General features: G+C 52.1%; 1 protein-coding gene across 5 annotated transcripts in view; it reads right to left on the bottom strand.

Moving 5' to 3' along the window:
- The window catches only part of Sulf2 (sulfatase 2), an 80,649-nt gene that overhangs the window by 34,982 nt on the left and 20,062 nt on the right, over window positions 1-25,605 (bottom strand). For all 5 annotated transcript variants that reach the window (XM_034495079.2, XM_034495082.2, XM_034495080.2 and 2 more), the window contains exons 2-3: window positions 22,417-22,683; window positions 7,590-7,829 (exon numbers count right to left, since the gene is read on the bottom strand). In XM_034495079.2, coding sequence (XP_034350970.1) covers window positions 7,590-7,829; window positions 22,417-22,591 — 415 coding nt within the window. In that variant the 5' untranslated portion in view covers window positions 22,592-22,683. The remainder of the gene's footprint in view (window positions 1-7,589; window positions 7,830-22,416; window positions 22,684-25,605) is intronic.

The following is a 25,605-nucleotide window of genomic DNA, read 5'->3' on the forward strand; positions in this document are numbered from 1 at the left end:
TGTGGGGCCTGGTCACACCATCCTTGGGGTGATGCATATTATGGGCACTGGGCAACTTACTCACGTCATAACACTGCTGTATAGAAGGGGAAACTGAGTCTCAGGGGAAACATCTCGGCTCATAGTCTCATAAGTAATGTTAGAGTGAGGGCCTGGGGGACTCGCTTGTGTAAATCTTAAAGATGATGAGAAAAAGGCTAGAGGCTTAGGGCTTAAGGGAACTTGTGGATCAAAAAAAGATTAATTGTATGTGTATGTATGAATATATATATGAATATATATATGCACTGTATGTATGAATATATATATGCACTGTAGGAAGGCCTGGTCCACATGGAGGCCAGTGAGGCCACATCCAGATCCTCAGGAACTGGAGTGTCACTGCGTGAGTGCTGGGAACCAAATCCAGGTCCTGTGCAGAAGTATTAATTGCTCTCACCCCCCCGAGCCATTTTGTTTTAGATCAGAGGTTCTCAAGCTGTGGGTTGAGACCCTTTTGCCAAACCTCGATCTCCAAAAATATTTACAGGATGATCCCTAACAGTAGCAAGATTACAGTTATGAAATAGCAACAAACTAATTTTATGGTTGGGGGTCATCACAACATGAGGAGCTGTATCAAAATGTCACAGTGCATGGAAGGTTGAGAACCACAGTGTTAGATGGTCTCATGTAGCCGAGGCTAGACTCGGACTCTATGTAGATGGGGATGAGTTTAAACACCTGATCCTCCCGCCACCACCTCCTATGGGCCAAGATCACCGGTGTGTGTCACTGTGCTTGGCTCAGTTAAAGATGCTTGGCTCAGTTAAAGGACATTGTGCTGGATCTGAGAGACAGATGTGGCAGGAGAAGCTAGACCTTCAGTGGGCTGCATGACCCAGGCAAAGCCCAGACAGACCCCCATGCTGAGAGGTAAGTCCTTCAGGGGAGGTTCCTACTGCAGGAGGAGCCCAGACTCAGGGGGCAGATGGGGACTCTGCAGCCAAAGGCCGTAAGGGTCATGTGCGGGTGGGTAGGCGAGGTGCAGCTGGACTGGGAAGAACAGCGCTGTGTGTGTGCACACACTCAAGTGTGTCCCTGTGTGCACTCAGGGGAAAGGAAGCCGGCAGCAGAGTAGCAGGAGGAAGGCCAAGGGCAGAGAAGGCTGCCATTGTGAAGGTGGGGACAGCTGCACCAGGGTCCAGAGAAGCATCCAGGACAGCTGAAGTCTCCCCTGTGTAAGCAGAGAGATAAAGGAGAAGCAGCCCATTTTGGGGAGAGGAAGTGATGGGGTGGGTTGCTATGTGAACCCATCTAAGCACCTACTGTGTGGGCCAGGCTGTCTGGGGCCTGGGAGACACGGGAGAGACTTGGCAGTTTAGAAGCCAGACAGTCAACAAGCCATGTGGGAGAAAGGGCCAGAACAGGAGTTAGAGGAAGCAAGAACCAGGGCAGGGAGCACAGACTGGGGAGGGCAGGGGGCAGAGACTGGGGTGGGCAGGAGGCAGAGACTGGGGTGGGCAGGAGGCAGAGACTGGGGTGGGCAGGAGGCAGAGACTGGGGTGGGCAGGGGGCAGAGACTGGGTGAGGCAGGGGGCAGAGACTGGGTGAGCAGGGGGGCAGAGACTGGGGTGGGCAGGGGGCAGAAACTGGGGTGGGCAGGGGGCAGAAACTGGGGTGGGCAGGGGGCAGAAACTGGGGTGGGCAGGGGGCAGAGACTGGGGTTGGCAGGGGGCAGAGACTGGGGTGGGCAGGAGGCACAGACTGGGGTGGGCAGGGAGCAGAAACTGGGGTGGGCAGGGGGTAGAGACTGGGGTGAGCAGGGGGGCAGAGACTGGGGTGGGCAGGGGGTAGAGACTGGGGTGAGCAGGGGGGCAGAGACTGGGGTGAGCAGGGGGTAGAGACTGGGGTGAGCAGGGGGGCAGAGACTGGGGTGAGCAGGGGGGCAGAGACTGGAGTGAGCAGGGGGCAGAGACTGGGGTGAGCAGGAGGCAGAGACTGGGGTGAGCAGGGTCAGAGACTGGGGTGGGCAGGGGGCAGAGACTGGGGTGGGCAGGGGGGCAGAGACTGGGGTGGGCAGGAGGCAGAGACTGGGGTGAGCAGGGTCAGAGACTGGGGTGGGCAGGGGGCAGAGACTGGGGTGGGCAGGGGGCAGAGACTGGGGTGAGCAGACGGCAGAGACTGGAGTGGGCAGAGGGGCAGAGACTGGGGTGGGCAGGGGGCAGAGACTGGGGTGAGGCAGGGGGCAGAGACTGGGGTGGGCAGGGGGCAGAGACTGGAGAGGAGGTAACAACACCAGGGACCACAAGATAAACAGACAGATCCCTGGTGTCAGGCTTTGAAGGGAAAGAAAATGAGTAAGAAGATGGGGTACTGGGGTGTTCACAGAGGGTCCCCTGAGGGGAGGACACAGGAACACAGACTCAAGGAAATACATGCAAGCAAGGTGTGAGTTTTGAAGATTCTGTAGAGCAGTGGTTCTCAACCTTCCTTATGCAGCTTTAATGCAGCTCCTCACGCTGTGGTGACCCTATACCATAAAATTATTGTCACTACACACAATTATACTATTTATGATTGTTTTAGGCGACCCCTCCTAGAGGGGTCACGACCCATAGGTTGAGAACCACTGCTTCAGATGAAGGGTCGAGCAAAGGCCCCAGGGCGTGTGCCAGGTCCACTGTCAGAGCAACAGGAAGCAATCCCTGTGGGTGGAGCGGGCTAACAGGGATGGAGGAGCCCAAGAGAAGCTGGACAAGACGGACAGGTCCTAGGGACCCTGTGGCAGCTTTGGGGGCGGGTCTTCATCCCTAGTGGGTGTGGCCTGTGCAGAGGAGCAGCAGGGGTTCCGATGGGACAGCTCTGTTTGCTGTGGGGGATGGGGAAGGGCAGACCTTGGGGCTTAGGGTAGGAACAGAGTGGCTGGTGGACTAACCGGCTGGCTGAGGGCTGTGGTTTGGGGAGTGGACAGACGGGAAGGCAAAGGAGAGACTCAGCGCATACTTCAGGAAGAATGAATGGGTTTGTTGATGGACTGCTCATGATAGGAAGGAACATGTCAAGCGTAGGTTTACAGATTTGGCCTGAGTGAATAGAAAGTTAGCCGTGCCATGGGGGAGCCTGCGCACAGCCACAGGGAGTGGGTAACAAAGAGAAACGGTCATGCTGGGCATGGTAGGTCGGTGAGCAGACCATCAGGGTACCCAGTGCCAGGCCTGGCCATGTGAGGGCCTCCTCAGGTATCAGGGCACCAAGGTTACCATGTGGTGGCCATCGGCAGTGAATGAGAGGAATCTAAGTCAGTGTCCATCCCCAGCTCTGTGTGAGAAGAGTGGAAAGAACTGGGATGCATGGTAAGGTCTGAAAACAGCACCCCCAGGGGAGTCTTGACAGAGCCCAGACTTCTAATGAATGGCCTGTTCTCAGCTCCCCAGGAACATTCCAGAACATGTAGGAGGCTTGCAGAAGGTGCATTACCATCCCCACTGAAGCCTGGCAGGCACGTAACCCCGTGGTAACTGCTGGACACAGATTGTGTGGAGAGAGAAGGCCTTAGCTGGCATCTAACTGGTAGAAAGTGCTGGAAAAAGCTCTTTATCCCCTGCGGAGAAGTGTTTGGAAATCTGAGACTGGCGTTCTAGTCTCTCCACCTCCCCCACAGCCCACTGTGTCTTGTCAGGGAATGGGGGCTGGGAACGCGCATGCGCAGCCAGGGCTGCTGGTAGCTAGCTCACCCAGGTAGAGGAGGGACAGGTACAGTGTGAAAACAATGACAAGGCAGTGGGTGCTCAGAGGACACTCCAGTCTCTGATTCACCTGGAGCCGCATCCAGAAACTTCCACTAACTAGTGGGTATTTATTCTACTGAAACCCAGAACCTCTGGCTTTGGCTCTCGTGTGTTCCTTGCAGACACTGGCAGTGCAGACACAGTCTGAGATGACTGAGCCTGCCCGCTGATCTTTTAAGAGAAGTGGGATGCGAAGTTAACCGAAGTGGTGCCAGAAGACTCGGGCCCAGGACAGACAATAAGTCGGTGTCTGGGCTCAGTGAGGCATGTTTGTCAAGCAGGACAGCAAGGTGATACACACAGCCCTGGGGAGACTCAACTGTCAACAGGGCCCAGAAGGGTCCTCGGAAAGACGCCTCCTCATCCTCAGATCCCTGTAAAGGGGGGGTGGGGCGACAATAGGAGGGGACATCACGTCTTGCCATCTGATGTTTGTAGCACAAATTACACTCTTCCCAACAGGGATGGAATAGTTTATGTGCTTCAAACATTGACCCACTGCAGTTAGAGCCGGAGCTTTGATACACAGCTCAGGCCAGGGCCGGGGCCGGGGCCGGGGCCGGGGCCGGGGCCGGGGCCGGGGCCGGGGCCGGGGTTAAGCTGCAGGAAACCTTGGGTTCCACACCCAGCACCAAATAAACCAGGCATGAGGGCTGAGGGCTCACCCCTGTCATCTCAGCATTGGGGGGGGGGGGTGAGGGGGAAAGAAGAGGAAGAAGAGGAGGAGGAAACAGATGGATCAAAGGTTCTAGACCAGTCCTAGAAACTCAATGATTTGGGGGAGGCTATACAGACTCCGTCTCAGAAAATAAGTTATTTTCAAAATGTGCTTTGTATTTTCTTTTTAGGTTAATATGAATTGATTATATCACACATATATGAGTGTTCTGCTTGCATGCATGAATGTGTACCTTCAATGTGCATGGTGCTTGCAGAGGTTAGAAGAAGGCATTAGATGCCCTGGAACTGGAGTTATAGATAGTTGTGAGCCACCATGTGGGTGCTGGGAAGCAAACCTCAGTCCCTAGAAGAACAGCCAGTGTGTTCTTACCTGCTGTGCAATCTCTCCTGTCCCCATCTTTGTCTTTGAATCCCTTAGTGGTGAGAGCATACAGATTTGCAGTATCAGGCCCGCTAGCTTTCTTCTCTTTTCTCTCCTACCCCACTCCCTCCATTCTTCCCTTTCTTCCTCCCTTCCTGGCTATCCTCAAACTCAGTATGTAGCAGAGGCTGACCTTGAACTCCTGATCCTCTGGCTTCCATCCCAGGAACTGGGATTACAGGCTTGTATTGCTAAGCGCAGCTATAGCTTCGTTTTTCGGACTGGCTCCATTAACAGCGCCCTGCACTGTGAATTTTGGCATCAGTCTTCCTAAGCTCAGCTGACCATCTGGATTCAAGGGCGTCACTAACACAAATGGTTAAGAACTGTTGCTGGGACTGAGAGTCTCCCCCCTCAGGATCTGTTTTCAGTGGTACAAGGACCTACCCAGAGTAAAGACTACATATCCCAGGCTCCTTCACAAGTGCTCAAGCTCACATATCTTGTTTCTCACCGATGGGAAGTAAGAAGAAACAAGAACCTGATATGTGGACCAGCTCTTGGATCAAGGCCACCAAGGCAGCAACGGATTTAGATGAGAGCCGTAAGCAGCAGATACCCCCCACCCTCCCGCTCCCTCAGCCAGACTTAAGCCTTCCCTAGATGCCCAAATGGATGGATATAGGGTTTGACTGACAACTAGGCTAGGGTTACTGACTTTGTCCTTGGAGCCTTACATGTGTACCATAAAAAACGAACATAAGCCATACAAGTATTACCACTGAGCTACATCCCCAGCCCACGTGTTGGATGTTTCATTTTGAGGTGCAGAGTCACTGATTAGACCCAGGAACCTTGAACTTATGAACCTCTGCATCAGCCCCCCAGCAGCTGGATGACCCTTCTGTGTCAGCACACAGCAGCTGGATGACCCTCTGCATCAGCCCCCCAGCAGCTGGATGACCCTCTGCATCAGCCCCCCAGCAGCTGGATGACCCTCTGCATCAGCCCCCCAGCAGCTGGATGACCCTCTGCATCAGCCCCCCAGCAGCTGGATGACCCTCTGCATCAGCCCCCAGCAGATGGATGACCCTCTGCATCAGCCCCCAGCAGATGGATGACCCTCCTGCATCAGCCTCTCCAGCAGCTGGATGATGTACCTGGTTTGGTGACTGTCTACTTTGATGGTCATTCCTTTCTTTCTGTTTCCCATGTGACTCTGATACGGACTTTCGCTCCATCATGAATCCCGTAGTGTTATGGGATTAGTAATTCCCCCTTCTGTTTGACAGGCTGTCCTCACACCTCTGAGTTCCCGTGGTCTCGGTTTCTGTTTTGATTATACCACACAAACTTCTCCTTTCACGACTCTCCCAGAAGTCTTTGTGGGAGGCATGGTCTTTCTGCCTTCCGGGTGACTGGCCTGATGAACACTTTTGGGGGTCTTACTGTTCATCTGTTTCCATATATCCATTCCAGCCAGAGCTGTTCAGAGCACTTGAGCCATACCTGCCCACAAATACATCTCTGCACACAGCTTTCAATTTTTAAAGATGGGGTTTCTCAAAATTGAGAGATTTTACTTTAAGAAGTTCAAATGTAGAGATATCTGACTTTGAGCTGGTGTGGCTATCATTTCTAGCCCTGAATGGCAGCTGCACCCTCCAGTCTTAGCTGCTGCCCTACTATGTCCGTATCTATCCCGATCCTGGCAATATTCAGGCCTCCCAACCATCTAAAGCACTGGTCCACAGAGACCTCTAACGCATGCTTTCTGCAGGGCCCCCAAGCCGTCGATCAGGGTCTGCATCTCCACACCCATGATGACTTGCCCATGTAGAGGAGCTGGTTTTTACAGCTGAACCTGCTCTGGGGTTGATTCTGCGGTGGGAGGAGCATGTAGGGAGTAAACAGCTCCTCCCACTCCCACCGGGCATCTGAAAGTCTGCCTAGCCCTACAGGAGGTGCCTGGTCCTTCCTTGCTCCCACTCAAAACAGTGTAGCGTCACTACAAAGGGCTTGCCACATCTGAACCATATCATCTGGTTTCACAACTGCCCAGGCTGCTTGCCAAGGTGGGGAATTTTTGTTTTTAAAACTCAAGCGAGTTCAGTGAGTTGAGTCTTGAGGATTTGGCAAGGGCGAGGTGGCTGGGCCGGCTACAGCTTGACCTCAGGTGTCAGCCTAGCGAACGAACGGCCTTTTGAACTTGCCACAGTACCTCCGTCAAGAAAGCAACAAGGACATCCTGACACACATAACAGTGCAGTCAAAGGTCTCTCACCATGGCAACCTCTTTGTCATCTTAGTTACTCCCACAATGGACTGGTAAATCCCCCATATCTGTCCGTTCCTCTCTAATTCCAACCTCAATATTCTGGAACCTTCTCTCAGGCAGATGGTCTCAGTCAATAAAACAGTTTTAAAAACAGAAACCTTAAACACATGCAGGGATATCTTGTAACCTCCTTGTCAAAGAATTCACAATCTCCCTTGAGTCTCTATTTTTCAAAATTCTAGTTTCTTTAAAAAGGCTGTTTTCTGAACCTATTTCAGATACATCTACTACGTGCATATAGAAATGAGTTAAAACAAACAAACAAACAAACAAACCAACAAAAAAACCTCCAACAGGAAACCTCTTCTGTGCATGACCCAGACTTATCTTGGGAGCCAGTGCAGTGTGGAGGTCACACCCAGAGAAGCTCATCACGGGCACAAGAGGCCACCTGTCCCTTGAGTAGGCCCCGACAGCATCTCCCTGCCCTGGTCCTCACCTGTCCGGTATCCTGTGCTGTTGAGGTACACTGCAAAGGTGCGGCTCTCGTGCTGTGCCTGCCAGGAGGGTGAGGAACAGTTCTCGTTGTTGGTGTAGGTGTTGTGATTGTGGACGTACTTGCCGGTGAGGATGGAGGAGCGAGACGGACAGCACATGGGTGTGGTCACGAAGGCATTGATGAAGTGTGCCCCGCCCTGCTCCATGATGCGTCTTGTCTTGTTCATCACCTGCATGGAGCCTGCAAGCAGAGGGTACGTGTGAGTCATATGACCTGCTGGGGGGACCTCTTTAGGGGGCTTCTAACCCTGAGGCTGGAGCTGCAGGCAAGCTTAGGAAATCCATGGGCTTACATGGGCCAGACCCCTCACCCCTAACTCAACCAGGAAGGCCCTGGTCTCAGTGCCACTAGACAGTGGCGTTGGGTACAAACCTGCTTTTACCTTGAGTCTGATTCAAACCCTCTTTTGTACATAAACAGAGTGTCTTTTCTGCAGCGTGCTAATATACACAGACTTTTTTTTTTAAGCAGTCACAAATGCAGATAGGATTAGGCTTTGTTTTGTTTGGAAGTGTCCCAAGAATTATCCACTGAACTGAAGTCTAGTCTAGCCAAGCCATAGCCAGTCTCTGACACTTGCAGCCTCATCCATGGTGCTTCCTGTATGTATTTGGAGTCCATACCTCGCTACTTTCAAAGCTAACCTATCTGCTCAGGAGCTCCTGGACCCTTCATATCCTGGGCTCTCCCTCTCCTGGACCCCTCCAGCTTCTTAGGAAATCCATGGGCTTGCATGGGCCAGACCCTGCTCCCCCACCAACCCAACCAGGAAGGCTCTGGTCTCAGTCCCCCTAGACAGTTGTACTGGGTACAAACCCTGCTTTTAAGTACCTTGAGTCGAGATTCAAACCATGTTTTATATATAAACAGAACTCCTGAACATAACAGAGCTGTACATAAACAGACCCAGGAGCCTCCATCTCCTGGGCCTTCTAGTTCCTAGCGTCCTCTAGTTCCTGGACCCCCCAGCTCCTGGGCCATTCATTTCCTGGACCCTCCAGACCCTGGGCATCTAGTTCCTGGGTACCTCCAGATCCTGGACCCTCCATATCCTGGGCCCTGCATTTTTTGGACCATCCATACCCTGGGCCTCTGATCCCCCTAAACGAGTGTTACAGGCCCCTTAGCCACACCAAGCATCGAGGGTTCATCCCTGACTGTTCTTGTTGCTTAGTGAAGGTGAGCAGGAGACAAAGTATGTGTGGAGGCCTACTGTGTGTGGGCTGATGATACCTTGCTGGTAGCACATAGTAGGTGTGCAATGTCCAGGTGGAGAGCAGATGTCAAACTGCACACTGAGGGTGGAGGCTAAACAGTGAGATCTACTGGAACATTCCATGCATGCCTTTACTCTTTTCCTTCTATGGCTAGCCTCAGCTTCCCCTTTCCCTTGCAATTCTTTTGTGCAGGATCTTACTATGTAGCACAGGATGGCCTGGAACTCACAGAGAAGCACCTGCCTTTGCTTCCCAAGTGTTACCATATCCAGCCAAGTTTTGTTTATATTTATTTACTGTGTGTGTGTGTGTGTGCGCAAACTCCTACATGCCATGCACGTAGAGATCAAAAGGTAACTTGAGGGGGCTGGTTCTCTCTTTCACGGTAGGGTTTTAAGCTCTGACTTTTAGCTGAACACATCTGGGTGATCTGGGGTCTGCTGCACTCCATACCACAGCACAGTCTGCAGTGGGTGTCAGCCTCACTTCCTAGATCACATGTATTTAACAGGCCCTGGAAGTCTCTGCATTACAGCCTGCTAATTGCTCTGAGCTTTGGGACCACTGGCCTGTCCCTGGGGTGGAGAGTAGCACTCACAATTGATCTAATTACTAACACATGGGTCAACTGCTCTATATACATGACATGCAAAGTTATTTTTCAAAGTGTCCTTTCCTGAATCAGAAGCACAGCAGGGGCACTTGGTGACGGGTGGGGCCAAACAGTGTGGAAGGTGCCAGATGAGAGCTCAGACCCAGGCTTATCCATGGCAGAAGCAGGGTGGTGAATGTCACCTTCACCAAGGCCTAGTGATGGTGTCCTGGGGAAGCTGAGAGTCCCCATGTCTTTAAATGACTCTTGGGCCCCTTGGGGACAGACGTGTTCTCTTATCATGACATTGATAGGGTGCCATGGGGCTTCCCTTCAATCCCTAGAGGTGTCCTTTTGGGTGCCTCCAGAGAAATGTGATGTCCATGCTGTTCACACACAGGGACAGTTCGTGGAGTGGTAAGCGGCAGGTGGTCCTAACTGTCTTCCTCTACTTGAAGCAAGTGTCAGCTTCTCCTGGGGGTAGGAAGAGCTGGTTCACTATGATGTGGTTCTGCCTGGTGGTATTAGGGGTGGGGTTGTGAGTAGAATTGGGAAGGGACAAAAACCTAGAGTGTAGCAACACCATGATGCAAGCCAGAATCTTCCACCCTCGATGCCACCTGCCTGTCTACTGATACCTTGTGGGTCACATCAGAGTCAAGTTCTGGAAGCCCTTCTCTTCCCTTCAGTGACTCAGACAACATCTGGCTGTTCCTGGGGACAGCATTTGAAATGCTGTACCATCCAGTGAGCCAGCCCACTACTTTCTGCATCCATAGACCATCGGACCTTGCCAGCTTCTTTTGGGCAGGCAATAGTTCCTCTCCCCAAGACTAGGCTTATTATTTCCCACGTGGGTGACATGCACAGGGTGAAGCCAGCACCTTCCCACTTTAACCCCCCTCTTAGCATTATGCAGCCACAGGGTCTCCCCTTTGTTCTCAAACTCACTAAGAGCCCCGGTCCTGCTTTCCCCTCTGTATGAATATGGTTCCCAGCACCCATGCAGCTGATACACACACACACACACACACACACACACACACACAGACATGCACATGCACAATCGCACACACATGCACACATGATGCACATATGCACACACATACACACACCACAGACAGACATATGCACATACACAGGTATGTATGCACATGCACACACATACATACATACATACATACATACATACATACATGCACATATGCACACACATGTATGCACATGCACACACACATACATACATGCACATATGCATACACACATACACCACAGACGTATGCATGCACACATGTATGCATGCACACACACACACACCAGCGGCACCATCCTGGCTTGTGTTCTTCTTCCTGGCCCACTGTTCCATATGTCTTCCTTGGTTTGGGCTTATAGCCCCACGCTGCTGTCTCCCGCCCTTCCTTCCTCTGTCCATCCTACCTGCCTCCTGTCTGTAATTCCTGCTGCTCTGGGGCCCACCTCATAATTGTTCCCGCCTCCATTCTTTTTCTTACATGGATCCCTTGTGCTATGGATGGAACAGACCCTCCACGGCTCACAGACCTCCAGAGAGAACAGAACAGCTGTCTGCAGGTGCTTGGCCCCTGGGGACTCGAGCTGGCTTCACAAACCACCAGACCCCTCCTGGAACCTCAGGAAAGAACCCCAAAATCTGCATGGATGAAAAGCCAGCAGTCTTTGGGGCCGGCTCTTATGTTTTAAGGCTGAAAGCTCAGGGTTCAGCTCCATACCCTCTCCCTACCTGGTAGCTCCTACTGGGGGAGAGCTGGGCAGGCAGTCACAGGGGCATAGTTCTCAGGGCCAGAATGACAGCTGGTCTGTGTGGAAAAGCACAGCACATTGTGCCTCCCTTGCAGACAGTGACCTGCTTTATTGAAAGGGCCCCAGCGTCGGGCTATAAAAGCCACTTCTGTAATGTGGAAACATATGACCTAATGGCTCACAGGACTAATGGCCATTGGCCAGGAAGGCATAGCCACACACAGGGAAAGGGGCCAGCTTTCATGTTCTATGTGAGGTGGCCAGCCAACCCAAACTTAGGTCGTCCAACACAAATCTGGGGACATATAGACAAAAACAGGCTTGGTTTCTTCCTTGACCAAACCTTGCTGCAACACAGGGCCAGGGTGAGGTTAGCCTGACATATCCGTAACTACGCACCCTTCGTGTGAATTCCGCATAGGGGCACTTAGCGCGTATGTGTGCGTGTACGCATGTGCATGCACAGTGGGCACGTAGGCATTTGGAAGCCTGAGATGAAGGCTGGCGTCTCCTTCAATTGCTCCCCACCTTACCTTTTTAGATAAGGCCTCCTACTGAGCTCAAAGCTCACTGACTGGCCAAAATTGATGGCCACTGAGCGATGGAGAATCTGCTGTCTCTGTTCCCCTCCCCCATTTCCCTCATCCTGAACCAGGGTTACAGGTAGGCATAAGTGTGCCACACCCACATTTTTCACACTGGTGCTGGGGATCCGAGGTCACATCCTCAAGCTGTGTGGTCAGCACCTGACCAACAAACTATCTCCTTGGTTGTCTGGGTCTTTATCTGATGAAACCCTTCACTCTGATCCACGGAACTAAGATTATGGATACGACGCCCCCACTGCCCTTTTTTTTTTTTTTTAATGCATTGTACAATGAGTTTGCAGGCAGTAGAGCCAAGGTTTACTGGGTTGGACTGGAGATCAGTCAGTAGAATTGAAGAAGCATTTGAAAAGCCCTGTTCGACCTCTGGGCATCTGCCTGCAATCTCAGCATTGAGAGGTGGAGGCAGTAGGATCAGATGCCACCCTCAGCTATGAAGCAAGTGCGCGCGCACACACACACACACACACACACACACACACACACACACGATGAAAGTTGGTGTTTGTTGATCTATCCTTCGAGGTTGTCTGTCTCTGGCACCGCCATGCTGAGTTAGGTTGTGTTTATTTTTACAGTGTTTGATGATAGAACCCAGGCCTTTGAACATTCTAGACAAGAAATCTGCACGGAGCCCCAGCTTCATTTGCTCCTGTAAAGACCTGAGTCAGAGTACCAGCTACCTACGAGGACTTAGCAGCTACCGAAGACTGACTTCCCCCCCTTTATATGTGTGTGGACACGTGTACAGGTGGACCTACCTGAAGATGGAAGCCATAGGTTTATACTTAGGTGTCCTTCTCAGCTGCTTCCTAACTTGTCTTTTGAGACAGGCTCTCTCACGGAACCTGCGGCTTGCCAATGTGGGAAGACTGGCCGGTGAGTCTCAGCCTCTCCAGCACTTCCTGGCTTTTATGTGGGTGCTTGGGGATAGAACTCGGGTCTTCATGCTTGTGTGACAAGCACTTTTTAACAACTGAGCCATCTTCCCAGCCCAGGGACTTTCAGGATTGAAAATATGAGCTGACCTTTTGCCATTCCTGGTCCTGAAGCAGCTCTTGTCTGATCCCTTCCCCAGAGACTTGCTACCCTGGGTTGCGGTGGGGTGTATACCACCCCCATGCAATAAACTCCTGAGGCTCTTTGGACAGGTATCTAAGACGATGCCGACCTATGCTTGCTTGTTTTACATCGTGGGGAAACAGAGTCTTTGAGGGTGGGGCCTCCTTGGGAAAGTGGTGGGAGGTAGATTGTTATGGGGGACAAACACAACCGGAGTTAGTAACCTCAGAGTCTTGACGCTAATCTGCATGTGAGCACCCTAGCTCTTGCCTGGACCACTGCACTAGACGCTTAAGTCATCTGTGCTGTTCTTCCCTCAGCAGACAGAGAGCAACTTCTAACAAATTAAGCAATGTCGTCACAATCCTCCCAGCACTCTTCCTGAACACCTGCCTCCTCCAGAGCAAAAGGCAAAGTCCACTGTGCTGGTTTTGCGTCAACTTGGCACAAGTTAGAGTCAGAGAGGAAGGAGCCTCAGTTGAGGAAATGCCTCCATGAGATCCAGCTGTCAGGCATTTTCTCAATTAGGCCCAGCCCATTGTGCGTGGTGCCATCCCTGGGCTGGTGGTCCTGGATTCTACGAGAAAGCAGGCTGAGCAAACTATGAGGAGCAAGCCAGTAAGCAGCATCCCTCCATGGCCTCTGCATCAGCTCCTGCCTCCAGGTTCCTGCCCTGACTTCCTTTGGTGATGAACAGCAGTGTGGAAGTGTAAGCTGAATAAACCTTTTCCTCCCCAGCTTGCTTTTGGTCATGGTGTTTTGTCGTAGTGATAGAAACAGTAACTAAGACGTCTATCTTCCGCTGATAGAACCTCAAAGGACCTGGTAAGTCATTGTCCTGTTAATCCCACCTTTCCCTCTTAGGGTACTTGACCCTTCTAGCCACAGTGGAAACACACCAGGCACATCCCTGTCTCAGGACCTGCGTACCTGTGCCATAGTTCCGACCCTCAGAACATTCAGGTTTCTTCAGATACTATCTCCCACTATCACCTTCGAGGCTCCTGCTGGGTGGCCTTAAGGTCACTCTATCCTCTGATTTTCACCACTGACTCAGGAGGAAGGGTTATCTTTGCTCAGAGTTATTTCAAAGTTTCCAAGAGCTGTTTCAGGGGACTGAGCACACAGGCTGTCAGTGGGTGTGCCTCTGGCCTCATGGGAATGCCCATGGCCTTCCCTCTCTGCTTTTATCTTAGCCACAGATAAGCCAGCACAGAATGTTCCAGTGAGGGCCTTTGGGCAAGGACCCCCACCTCTCTGTGGAGACGGAGGTGTCTGTGTAATAACACAGGGGAAATCACAGTTGAAGGCCACAGTCAGACTGCCCTAGCACTTAGTCATGTCTTCTCAGTGTCTGAAGAACGTGGCTCCCCGCCCATATTTGGAAAAAACAGGATGTCATAGAGGCTTCTGGAGCATGTGACTTTTGGACACTGTGGGCTCTTGTCTCTGTAAAAAATCCCAAGCACTGTGGCTGGGCGGCCATGTTGGAATGAAGGTGACTACATTAATACCCTCAACTGAACTGCTTCCTTCTGATCAGTGAATGCATCATGGTTCCAGGGGCCGCTGTGGTGGTTCAGTGGGTCAAGTGCCAGCCACACCAGCATGAGGATCTGAGCTCCATTCCCAGTACCACATAAAAAAGCCAGAGGTGGTGATATGTGCCTGTAATCTCAGTGACTGTGTGTGTGTGCACAAATGTGTGTGGGGGGTAGTAGGGTGGTGCTGGTAGTGGTTGAGGTGGTGGTTTTAGGGGGTGTTAGTGATGGAGGTAGGAGGATCAGGTGTTCAGTCATCCTTAATTGCATGGCAAATTCAAGAGACCCTGTTTCAAAAACCAAACTGACCAACCAACCAACCAAAGCAGAGGTAAGAATACGCTGCAGTGGTGGAGTACTGAGCCCAGCATGTCCAATAGGCAGATGCGGAAAGGACCATTCCGCTGCAGTCAAAGACCGAAGAGTGCAGTTGGGGACAATAGGCCATAAGCTCAGGCCAAGGGCAAGAAGCAGCTGTGCCTTGCTCCATCCTGAGGTCACAATATTGCTTGCAATGGTTACGTGGCAGCCCTCACCTAGCTTTGAGTGTCCCTGGAATGTCTACATGGAAAAGGGAACTTCCTATAGAAACACCTGTTTAACAGTCACTTTGGGAGATGAGATGTCCCAGAATAGCTCTGTCCCTGGCAGGGGGGCGGGGGAAAGGGAGGCCCGGGGGGTTGGGGGGACTGGAGAGGGGCAAACAGCAGCAGCCAGAAGCAACATCTGGGCAGAGGCAGGAGCTGAGGTTCACAGTGCACGAGATGCTGTCAGCTCCAGGCTCTCAGGGGCCAGATGAATAGCGCAGGATCCCAGGGCCAGCATCGCAGATATGGTTTCCTGGTTGATGGTGTCAAGGGGAACCCTTTTGACTCTGGGGAACTCCAAAATCAAGCTGGTGCTACAAACCCCCAAATCAATCAGGCAGATGCCCAGGAGGCCACACTGAACTCAGCTGAATGCTGGGATGAAATTTCACAGTTATGCTGTCAATCTCTCCTTTGTTATCTGCTGGCTCTGCTGTGGAGGCTTCTGGGAGAAAACCCCAGTGGTGTCCCTCAGTGTGGCAGGGTGTAAATGTGGGAACTCTGAACGATTGGTCCCTACTCTCAGAGGGCCTGCTCAGACAGGAACATTCACGCACAGCAATCTTGCCATACTGGGTAAGTATTTAAGGACATAGTGCTTGCTGGTGCTGCCCCAGGTTTTGGGGGGTGTCACAGAGCCAGTTACCCAGTCACTAAAAGTGACACCTGCAAAGCAAAGCCTGCATCCTGTCTGCAGCTGGCTGGTTTTATGTTAACCACCATAAGCTGGAGTCATTTGGAAAGACGGTACATCAATAGGAAAAATGCCCTTGCCAGATTGGCCTGGTGAGGCATTTTATGGCAAGCCTGGGGGGGGGCATTTTATTGATTGATGAATAATGTGGGAGGGCCCAGCCCACTGTGGATAGTACCATCCCTAGGTTGTGGTCCTGATTCCTATATGGCTACAGGCTGAGCAAGCCATGGGAACAAGCCTGTAAGCACAGTTCCTCCATGCTTCAGTTCCTGCCCCAGCTTCCAGGGATGATGGACTACAAAGCTATAAGAGGGAATAAATGTTTCCCTCTCCAGGTTGATTTCGGTCACAGTATTTTATTGGCTTGGTGACAGAAAGCCAAGCTGAGACTCTGCTGTTCCTCCTCTAGTTCTGTCTCTGCACGAGGCACCGTGACGGGCTCTCTACCACCTGCCTGCTGTAACTCTCTCACCTAGCACAATGCACTGCCTACCCAGAAGCAGAACTGGGGTCTTCTGCTGCTCTCTCTCAGCTGCCTACTCAGCAGCACCAGCACCCCATCTGACCAGCCCGCCCCATCCAGATGGTCTCCCTACTTCACACTCATCCTTAAGCCAGCCCCTCCCTACCCACAGTTAGGACCTTTGCAACAGGGTTCCTGGTACCTGACCTGCTCAGGGCATGTCCACGGTCTTCCATCAGCCTCATACCAAGATCCTGACCTTCATGCATGGTTCACCTGGGTCCCTACATGTCTCTATTGTCTACCCTTATTCCCCAGCCTGGGCAGCAGTCTCCAAGGTCCTGGTGAGACTCTGCCTACCACAGGGCTCTGCACCTGTTCCCGCCGGGATCCTTGTCTTTGTCCCATTGTGTCTCAGACTCCAGCTGCCCACCACCACTTTCTTTCTCCTCCATGGGTCCAGCTTCTGTCTCACAGTGATCTAGCCCACAAATGACTCTCTTGTGACTAGTATGTCGCCAGCAATCACATTTGACCTCAGCACCCTTGTCTTCCGAGAGTGACCAGCACCAACAAACTCCTGCGCCCACTGGTTTGGGCTCACAGGAGGTCCTGGCAGGAGATCAGAGAAGAAAATTAAGGCTTGGATCTGAATTCCCCCTCCTTCCTTTCTGTGTGTGGGCAGAGGGTATGACAGTGTCGGGTGGCTCCACATCTGGGTTCCAGTAACTAACCTGAGGGCACAGCATCCTCCCTGGAGCTTTCTTCATGCCTGTTCACACCCTAGCAAAGACGCTAAGCCCTCTGTGACTGGGCCAAACCTAAGATCACATGACCACGTAAGAACTTGACTGCTGGGGTGTGGTCCTCAAAGGCTGGTCTTAATTTACTGTTTTGTCTTTTTTGCCCTTTGCCCTTTGCTTTCCTTTGCCAAGCACGTGGCTGTAACAGCTGGAGCTCCGGCAGCTGTTCTTAAACACCAGTGACCTTGAGGACAGATGTTACCCAGAAAGGAAGATAGAGCAGAAAGCTAGAGATACATGGGACGTTCTTGATGCTCCTACACCAATTCTGGACCACTGGCCCCCCAGACATTTTTATGTGATGAAGAAGCAATGCTAGGTTTCATTTTCTTTCCAAAGCGGCCAAGCCTAATTCTGACACACTTTCTAGAATTCAAGTGAACCTGCCTCTCAACAGCTATGTTGACAATAAAACTAGAAAACCCTCACAGGAATGCACTTGGCAGTTTGATCCCAGGATGGGCCATTCCTGAGATAACCTGCATCCACATGCCTTCCTTTCGCTGGTGAGTAGCAGCTGGAATGTTCAGAATGAATGTTGGTGGTGGACAAAGTTGCCCTGAACTGCTGCCTGGAATCTGGGTGCGTCTCCTGGGCTGCCTGCCATCTGGCCCCTGTGAGAGCCAAGGATTTCCAATCCATCCCTTGGTTATTGGTCAGCAGCACAGAGTGCAGTTTCTTCATCTCCCAGATGGAACATGGGAAATGGAGCTGCCAGGCTCTTCTTTCCCAGGTCTGCTTTGCACACGATGTGGATGTCACAGCTGGGGACCTGAAGTTCTCAGTGTCTCACCCAGTAAGGTGCAACAAGCCTAGAAGCTATACCCCATCCCACCTTCTCCACTACATGCCTGAACCTCAGAATCAAGTGAACTTCAGCTTCAGCCTCCACCGTGGCTGGCTATGGAGTGGCTCCTGGCTTGGTGCTTTTCATGGGCACTAAGCAACCCCATCAACTTATCCCCACAGCTTTGCAGTCCCTGGAGATGTTCTCCACGGGTCTCACTTGTGACCCATCAGCACATCTCTTCAGCCTTTGCCTCTAAGCCTGGACTACTGCAATAAAGTGCTCACTGGGCTCCTCTTGTGCCCGGACAGCAGTGGACTCCACACCCGCCTCATTGTACAGTGAGCCTCTTCTCTGCATAGAAGTCAGACTCCGATCTATGTAATCCCCGACATCCATCCTTCCCAGAAAGTCCAAGTCCTCTCCCTGCTTCAGCCTCACGCCCTTGCATGATAGACATCACCACCAGCACCCCACAGATTTCCCCCTTTTTGTGCTCACAATGCCTCTGCGTCAGGCCCTTTGCATCAACTGCTGTGTGAGTGTTCTTCCTAGACTTCCTGTTGATGAGTTCCCTGGTCCTTCTTGATCCTGTGTCCCCTTTATCAGTAAGATCATGGATAAAGTTTTGGCCCCTGCCTCCCTCTTTGCCTGACTTCTTTCTGATCCTTTCTCGCCACCGTTCCTGTCATATGCAGTGTGGTTCTTTTTCTTCTTGTTGTTTTGGTTTGGGTTTGGATTGTTTGAGACAGGGTTTCTCTATGTAGCCCAGGCTATCCTCAACTCAGAGATCTTCCTGCCTCTGTCTCGCAAGTGCTGGGGTTACAGGTGTGCACCACCACTGCTCGGCTTTTATGTGGTGTTTTGTCTTGGCTATTGACACACTGTGCTAGACGGGCAGCTACAGTATCAGTCCAGACTCTGTTTACTTTGTTGCTCTTTGCGCATGAGTCAAGCGTCTGTCTACCTTGTTACTTTGTTGCTAGTTAACCTTCTCTAATACCAGGTGCTCAGTGAATTAGGATGAAGGAGCAAGTGTGATACCCGCCGCTCATCCTGCAGCAGACATGTGTTGGGGAATGCTGAGTGTCTCCTTGCTTGAGTCCTTCAGAGCCAATGTCTAGTTTCCCTTGATGGAAACCTGCCCAGTCCCCTCAATCCCAGTCCAGAGGTTTCTGGGTTGTCTAATGGTCCTGTTGGCTGCGCTGGCCTTCATACAGAAGTGCTTAGTGAGCTAGTCTGAAGGCAGAGCCAGCTTGGAGGAAGATGGGGATGAGGTCACACAGAGACTGGTGACATCTGGAGGAAGCACCCCTGGATCTAAATGCACCTGAAACTCCAAGCACGCTTAAACTTCTTATTTCCATCCCCAGTAAATTGCTGGCTCCAGTTCATCCAACACTGGTTGGCCTGAGTTATAGGAAGTCACATATAGCCAGGAGTGGCAAGACCAATGGGCTGGGGCTGTGCCTGTCTGATTTTGTTTTCTTTTTGAGACAGTCTCATTATGTAGCCCAGGTTGGGCTGGAACTTGTGATTCTCCTGCCTTTACCTCCTGAGTGGTGGGATGACAGGCATATACGACGGTGCCTGGCTTCATTCATGAGCTGTGATATCTGACGAGACACCTATCCCCACAGCACCTTAATGGCCCATCTGACAGTCCCACATAGCTGACCTTTGACACTTATGATGGAACAGTCCTACCTAACAGCTCTGCTTCAGGCTATGTGTGACTCTCCCTGGGCTCTCTCAGAGGCCAGCTGAGCTCTGGAGATGTTCTGAAGTTGGCCTGCATTCAATTAACTTGGCCAGTGCTGGCAGAACCCAGCATTTCCTTGGCCTCCCTGGGCACAGTACAGCATTGTGACAGGACTGTGGTGTCACATATAAGTTCATTGTTTTGCTGATGTTCCTGTGTATCTTGAGAGACTTCCTCTCTCTCTTCGAGTGGACAGACAACCCAGGTGCTCACTCCCTAATGCTCTGGGAACCCAGTAGCTAACATTCCCAAATGACAACCGGATAACTGCAGGCATACCAGAAAGGCAAGGTGACCACAAACAGCAACCATGAGATAGATTGAGCCCTTCTTCTCACTGCGTCTTGATGAGTGTGGACAGCTGTCCCCACCTGGGACTGGAAGGAAGCCCAAGATTAGCTCTGTTGAGAGACCTCCAGCCAGAGGCCCTCTGGAGCCGCCTCACAGACAAGCAGAAAATAGCAGCCGATGAATTTTTCAGGACCACCCTCGGCTTGCCAGTGGTGGCCAACTGTGAGATAATGTGCCAGGCTTTTTGGGCACATGCATTATTGATCTGGGTCTGTCTGGTTTGTAAAAAGCCCGTCAGCCCCCCAACTATCTACTTCCCAACCCAACCCTCCTCACAGAGGCTTAGTTTTGTTTGCTTAGGACAACAGCACTTGAGGAGGGAATGGTTGGTGGGCACCAATCTCAGTCACCCAGGGCTGTGGGCAGGAGCTGTTATAACAGAGAATACGTAAGTTCCTGTCCTGACTGACTGGCTCCCTGAAACTTACACTTCAGAACGCTCCCTCTCGGAGAGCAAAGACGCAGATCTGCAGATTCTGCCAGCGACAGTTCTTGTGACAGTTTGGCATCAACATGGGCACTCTCTAGATAGCCTATCATCCATCCCAGAAATGGGCTGAGCACAGAGTGATGAAGGTTCTAGGTTCAAATCCTGCTCCAACACATTTTAGCTGTGCAACCCGGACATGTGGTTTAGCATCTCTGTGCCCCACTTTCTCCAGTGGTAAGATGGAGATGTATCTACTCACAGCCATGGTTCATTCTCTCTCTCCCTCCTTTATGTCATCCATGGATTCCTGACTTGCTTGCTTATACTGGTTTGATAAGAATCAGATTCAAGGTGATACGATTCTGGCAAAGCAAGGGCATTGTCCTGAAAGTTAGCATTTAGTCGCTGCTGGGTCAGGTCCTGAATCTGTGCATCCAAGTAAACACAGCTTGGTCTCCGACCTCCCTGCTCTGAGCCTTCATCCTTACCAGTCTTGCTCCTCTGCTCCTGCTCTTGTCCCCAGTGTCATCAGCATAGCAGTGAGGTCCTTTGCGAGCTCAAGTGAGGCCATGCCTTTTTCACTAAGAATGACACTCAAGGTGTGGGTGGTGGCTCATGCCTGTCCTCCTACCACTCAAGCGGTTGAGGCAGGAGGATCTTGAGTTCAAGGCCAACCTGGGTTCCATAGCAAGACTTCGTCTCAAAATAAAACCACCACCAACAAAAAATCCCAACCCAACATCCCTCTGTTCCCTCACTGGGGTCACATGGCTCATGGGCCTGGTCCCAGTGGCTCCACCTTGGTTTACATCAATGTTGTATCCCTTTGTCAGCATGGTATCCTCCACCCTCACCCCCACCCCGCCAGCGGCTCCCAGTACCTGGCAGAACAAACGCCTATTGTTCTCATTAAACCTGTGCTGCCTGACTGCAGGGCCATGTGGGATGCCTTGGGTGCCCTGGTACCAGAGCTAATAGCTCCAGGGACCACAGGAAGGGAGCCCAGGGGCCCAGAGGTCAGGTCCTGCTGCAGGCAAATCACCCCTGTTCCTTGGCTTTATAATGCAGAGTCCCCACAGCTAGCCCTCACCCTCCCAATTAGCAATAGACAAGCACCCTGCGTGTCAAGCTGTCCATAAAGCTCTGAGCCCTGACTGCTTCTGGGCCATTGTTTCTGTACTGAGAACTCCCAGAGAAGAAGCCATGCGTGGGGTCATCAGTACCCATTGTGTCAAAGCTGGCTGGGGTTTAAACGAGTGGCCTTTTTGGGTAGTTAAAACATAGACCTGAGTTGCAAAATCTGCCCTGTAAGTCTCTCCACCAACTATATTCCGTTGTCCTCAGAGAGCAGACAGAGGAAAGGACCCACCCCTCACTTGGTCAACAACCTCCACCTTGTCAACAACATCCACCTGTCAGCAACAGCAACCACAACAGCATCCTCTGCCGGTCTCTGTTTTACCTCCCTTCCCACCTCCCTTCCCAGGCTCCAGCCATATCTACTTCCTTGCTCCTGCCACAGGGCCTTCGCACATTCTCTTCTCCCCTACCTGGGACACCCGCTTCCAGATTTTCACAGTGCACAGTTGGAGAGATGATTAGGAGGGGCATCTAACTCGAAGAAGGAAGTCACATTACTGTGCACACGCAGTATGAGGGTCCCAAGCTACATGTGGCCATGAAGACCTGGGCCTCAGTTTTGGAGTCTCCTACTGGTGCTTCTTGTAGCAGAGAGAGCAGAATCCGTGACACTGCTCAAATGGGAAGGGACAAGGGATGGCTTAGCTGCCAGCCAAGGCCATAGCCCAGTGGCCTGGGAGAGCACGTGGTTGACAAGAGTGATCTGAGCACACTCTCTCTGTTCTTTATGTTGTAGACACTAGGGAATCACTCTGCACTGGGAAGTTGGGGATCCCTACTCTTGAGGGTCACTACGAATCCACATTCTCAAGGCCCCCAAGTGCGAGCTGGCTTGCACCTTCTTAGGTGCAAACTCTGCACAACTGCCTGGCACCTGGAGTTTCTATGGGGGTGTGGGGGGACATGATACCTCTAGAGCCCCAGGTGTCCCTGGCTAGCCCAGCTACTTACCCAGCTCCACGTCCTGGTCATCCGTGAGCACCAAGATGATGTTGGGCCGGATGTTCCTGCGGTCCCTCTGGAAGCGGCCCTTCAGGCGGGGATGGGAGAGGAAGGCCGAGCTGCCAGCCAGAAGGGAGAGGAGAGCGGTGGACAGCAGCCATAGTGGCAGGCCAGGGGGTGCCATTGGTGTGGCTTGCTAGTCTGTTGCTTCTTCTTGAATGCAGAGGTTGAGGTGGTGTCTTGAGGATGGGATTCCTTCCCCTCTTCCCTCAGGATCTGAAGGATGAGAGAGATAGGTGAGAGTTAGTACTGACATCACAGTTGTTTCCGCTGAGCTTGCATGCTGCCTCACACAAGGAAGGGCCAGTGTGGGCAAGGACAGCCTTTCCCACTGTCTAGAATGGCATGAACACAATGTAGGCTAAGCTAGAGAAGTTGTTTCAGGGGCAGATTGGCAGCAGAATCGTCCACAGGGACTCCCCTGGAGGAGAGACTGCCCTGAAGCATAGTAAAAAACAACAACAACAACAAAAACCCTAACAGACAAGAGCTCTGAGTACCTACCTACTCTGACACAGAGGGGACAAGCCACCAGCACCTCTGCCTAGCCCTTTCTTCCAGTTCCAGGAACACACGGCTTGGGTTACTGGGATGCTTTGGGTTATATGGTCATAGGTTCTTGGCTCAGACCCGCCCCTTGGGGGTTGTTGTCCTCACAAACAAGCAAAAGAACCCCAGTTTCCCCATTGACAAAGCTAACTGCTCAACTTAACAGGGCCATGGATGCAAGGCCCTCATCCCTGATCCCACAGCTGGGCAGGATGGTTCCTATCAGATTGACCTTTCGGAGTAAATATAAGGACTGCAGAGAGACCATACCAAGCTAGCCTGGGTTATCCTTGACCTCAGGTGGACTATATCTCCAGCAAAGGTAGGTGAGGGGAGTGGAGACGGTGGTCCCAAAGGGGGGAATTAGCCCCTTTTTGCCCTGGGGGGTGCAGAGAAGGGAGGACTATATGCCATGGAGACAGGACACACCACCATGACTGTGACCTGGAAGGAGTCTGTCTGTTCTGTTGACTATGGAGATATGGAAAGGGGAAGCCAGCCACCACTCCAGAGCCTTACCCAGGCCCCCAGCAGTGCCCTTGGCCCCACGGGGTTGTGGGGTCTTCTGTTGTCTCCATGTCACTCGTCCTAGGGCTATAAAGTGCCAGGGGTGTTTCTCTCCCCAGGTGAAGGGAACCTTCCTACAACACAAGCAGATCCCCTGACTCAGCAGGGCCCTGACTATGGTGACAGCAACTCAGATCATGGGGCCCAACGTGGGGGAAGGGACACCTGTTTAATTTCCTCAATCACCACCCTACCTTGGAACAATCTTATTTGCTGCACCCATCCACACACATTCCCGACCAAGACCCTACACGCAGGAGGGACAGTTCCATGAGGGGCAGAGATGGGGCTTGTGTTGGTCACAGCTCGGTCACCCGCTCCTTGGGCAGTGCTTGATGCAAATGACTAGGTAGCTAGAAGAGTGGAGATTGGGAGAAACTGAATTCTGCAGAGGGAGGGATGCTAGCTTCCAGAGGGCCATGCCACACCTGGGGTCTACACAACTCAGAGACCTAGGGCACCCACATGCTTCTCCAGACACTTCCGAGGGCCCCCAAGGAGGAGCCAGCCAAGCTGGTTCTCTGGATGGCGCCATCATTAGAGAGGCCCCAGGGGATGGTCTGGGGGTGGTGGTGGTGCTGCTCACCCTTCTGATCTCTCCACACGGAGCAGAGCCTGTTTCTATCTCTGGAAGCCATCTGAGAGCTTGGCTCCGCCCCCACCCGCACAGTAGCTCCCCATCTGTAGCCACAGTTCTGCTGGGGCCACATGGGTTGTTTCCTCCTCATGTCTTGCTCCAGGGTAGCTATGGGCTCTGCTTGCTGAGAGTCCCAGCGTCTGCATCTCTTCTTGTTGCTGGTGGAGCCTTCCTGACCTGTGCCTGTGGTCACCCCTTCCACTGTGCTGTGTGCACCCAGTTCCAACCCAGGTGCTGCTATGGATTGACAGACAGAGCTTCTTTGAGCATTTGCCTTTCCCCTCCCCCAACTCTACCCCAGGAGAGGTTGTGTTGTGGGAGTGAAGACTGTGAGGAACTCCCAGTGCCTGCCCCAATGCCTCCACAGAGAGCTGGGGAGAGTCATGGCACCAGGCCACCGAGGACACAGCAAGAAGGGAATCTTGACCTGCTCACTGAGGGTGGCATCCAAAAGGGTAGACCCTGGCTGCCTTGGTCCTCTGTCATGTTAAAACCCTCATCTACCATCACAGAGAGCCAATGCAATGGCCTCTCTGATCCACCCTGCATGGCAGTTAAAAGCACAGACTTCCCAGTTCCTTGTCTGGTCACTTAAAACTGCCGTGCCTCAGTTTCCCCAGCAGACAGCTGGGCATGAGAGATCAAACACATCACCCAGAGGTAGAAGCAGAGCTTTCCCACACTGTGGTGTGAATGGTCTCTGGGCAGGGACCATCCTCCTGCAGGGTATCTACAGCCCCTTCTGTGATCCCTCCCGCTCCACAGGTTCTCCTCTTCCACCTATGACAGCCAAGACGACAGGAAGACAGACTCATAGACCCCACAGGCACCCAGAGAGAACAGCAGAGAGCATCCAAACCTTGCCCTCCTGACTTCGAGGTGTCTCTCCTCACCCTAAAACTCTGTCCCCCCCATCTTCTTCAATCCAATGCTACAGTTCCCATTCCCACCACCAACTAACCCTTCCTTGATAAATCCATTCTTCTGTTGTTTGGGGGATAAGCTCTCAGCTTGTCCTTAAATTTGTCCTTGTCCATGGCCTTGAACTTGCCATGTAGCCGGGAATGATCTCACCTCCTGAAGCCCCTGACTCCACTTCTGGGTGCTGGGACTAAAGATGCATCACTGTGGTTTATGCTAAACTGGGGATCAAACTCAGGGTATGCACATGCTAGGCAAACTCACAACTGGGCTCCACTCTAATCTATGACATCTTCAGCCTCATTTTAAAAGACAGGTGAGGGGGCATTGTCATCACGGCACTTGGGAAGCTAAGGCAGGAGGATCACATGCTTGAAGCCTGTCTGAGTCACAGCGTCTACCACCACAATAAACAAACAAACAGCTGGGCGGTGGTGGCGCATGCCTTTAATCCCAGCACTTGG

Source organism: Arvicanthis niloticus, chromosome 2 (assembly GCF_011762505.2).
Source record: "Arvicanthis niloticus isolate mArvNil1 chromosome 2, mArvNil1.pat.X, whole genome shotgun sequence".
In the NCBI taxonomy this organism is placed as follows: domain Eukaryota; kingdom Metazoa; phylum Chordata; class Mammalia; order Rodentia; family Muridae; genus Arvicanthis; species Arvicanthis niloticus.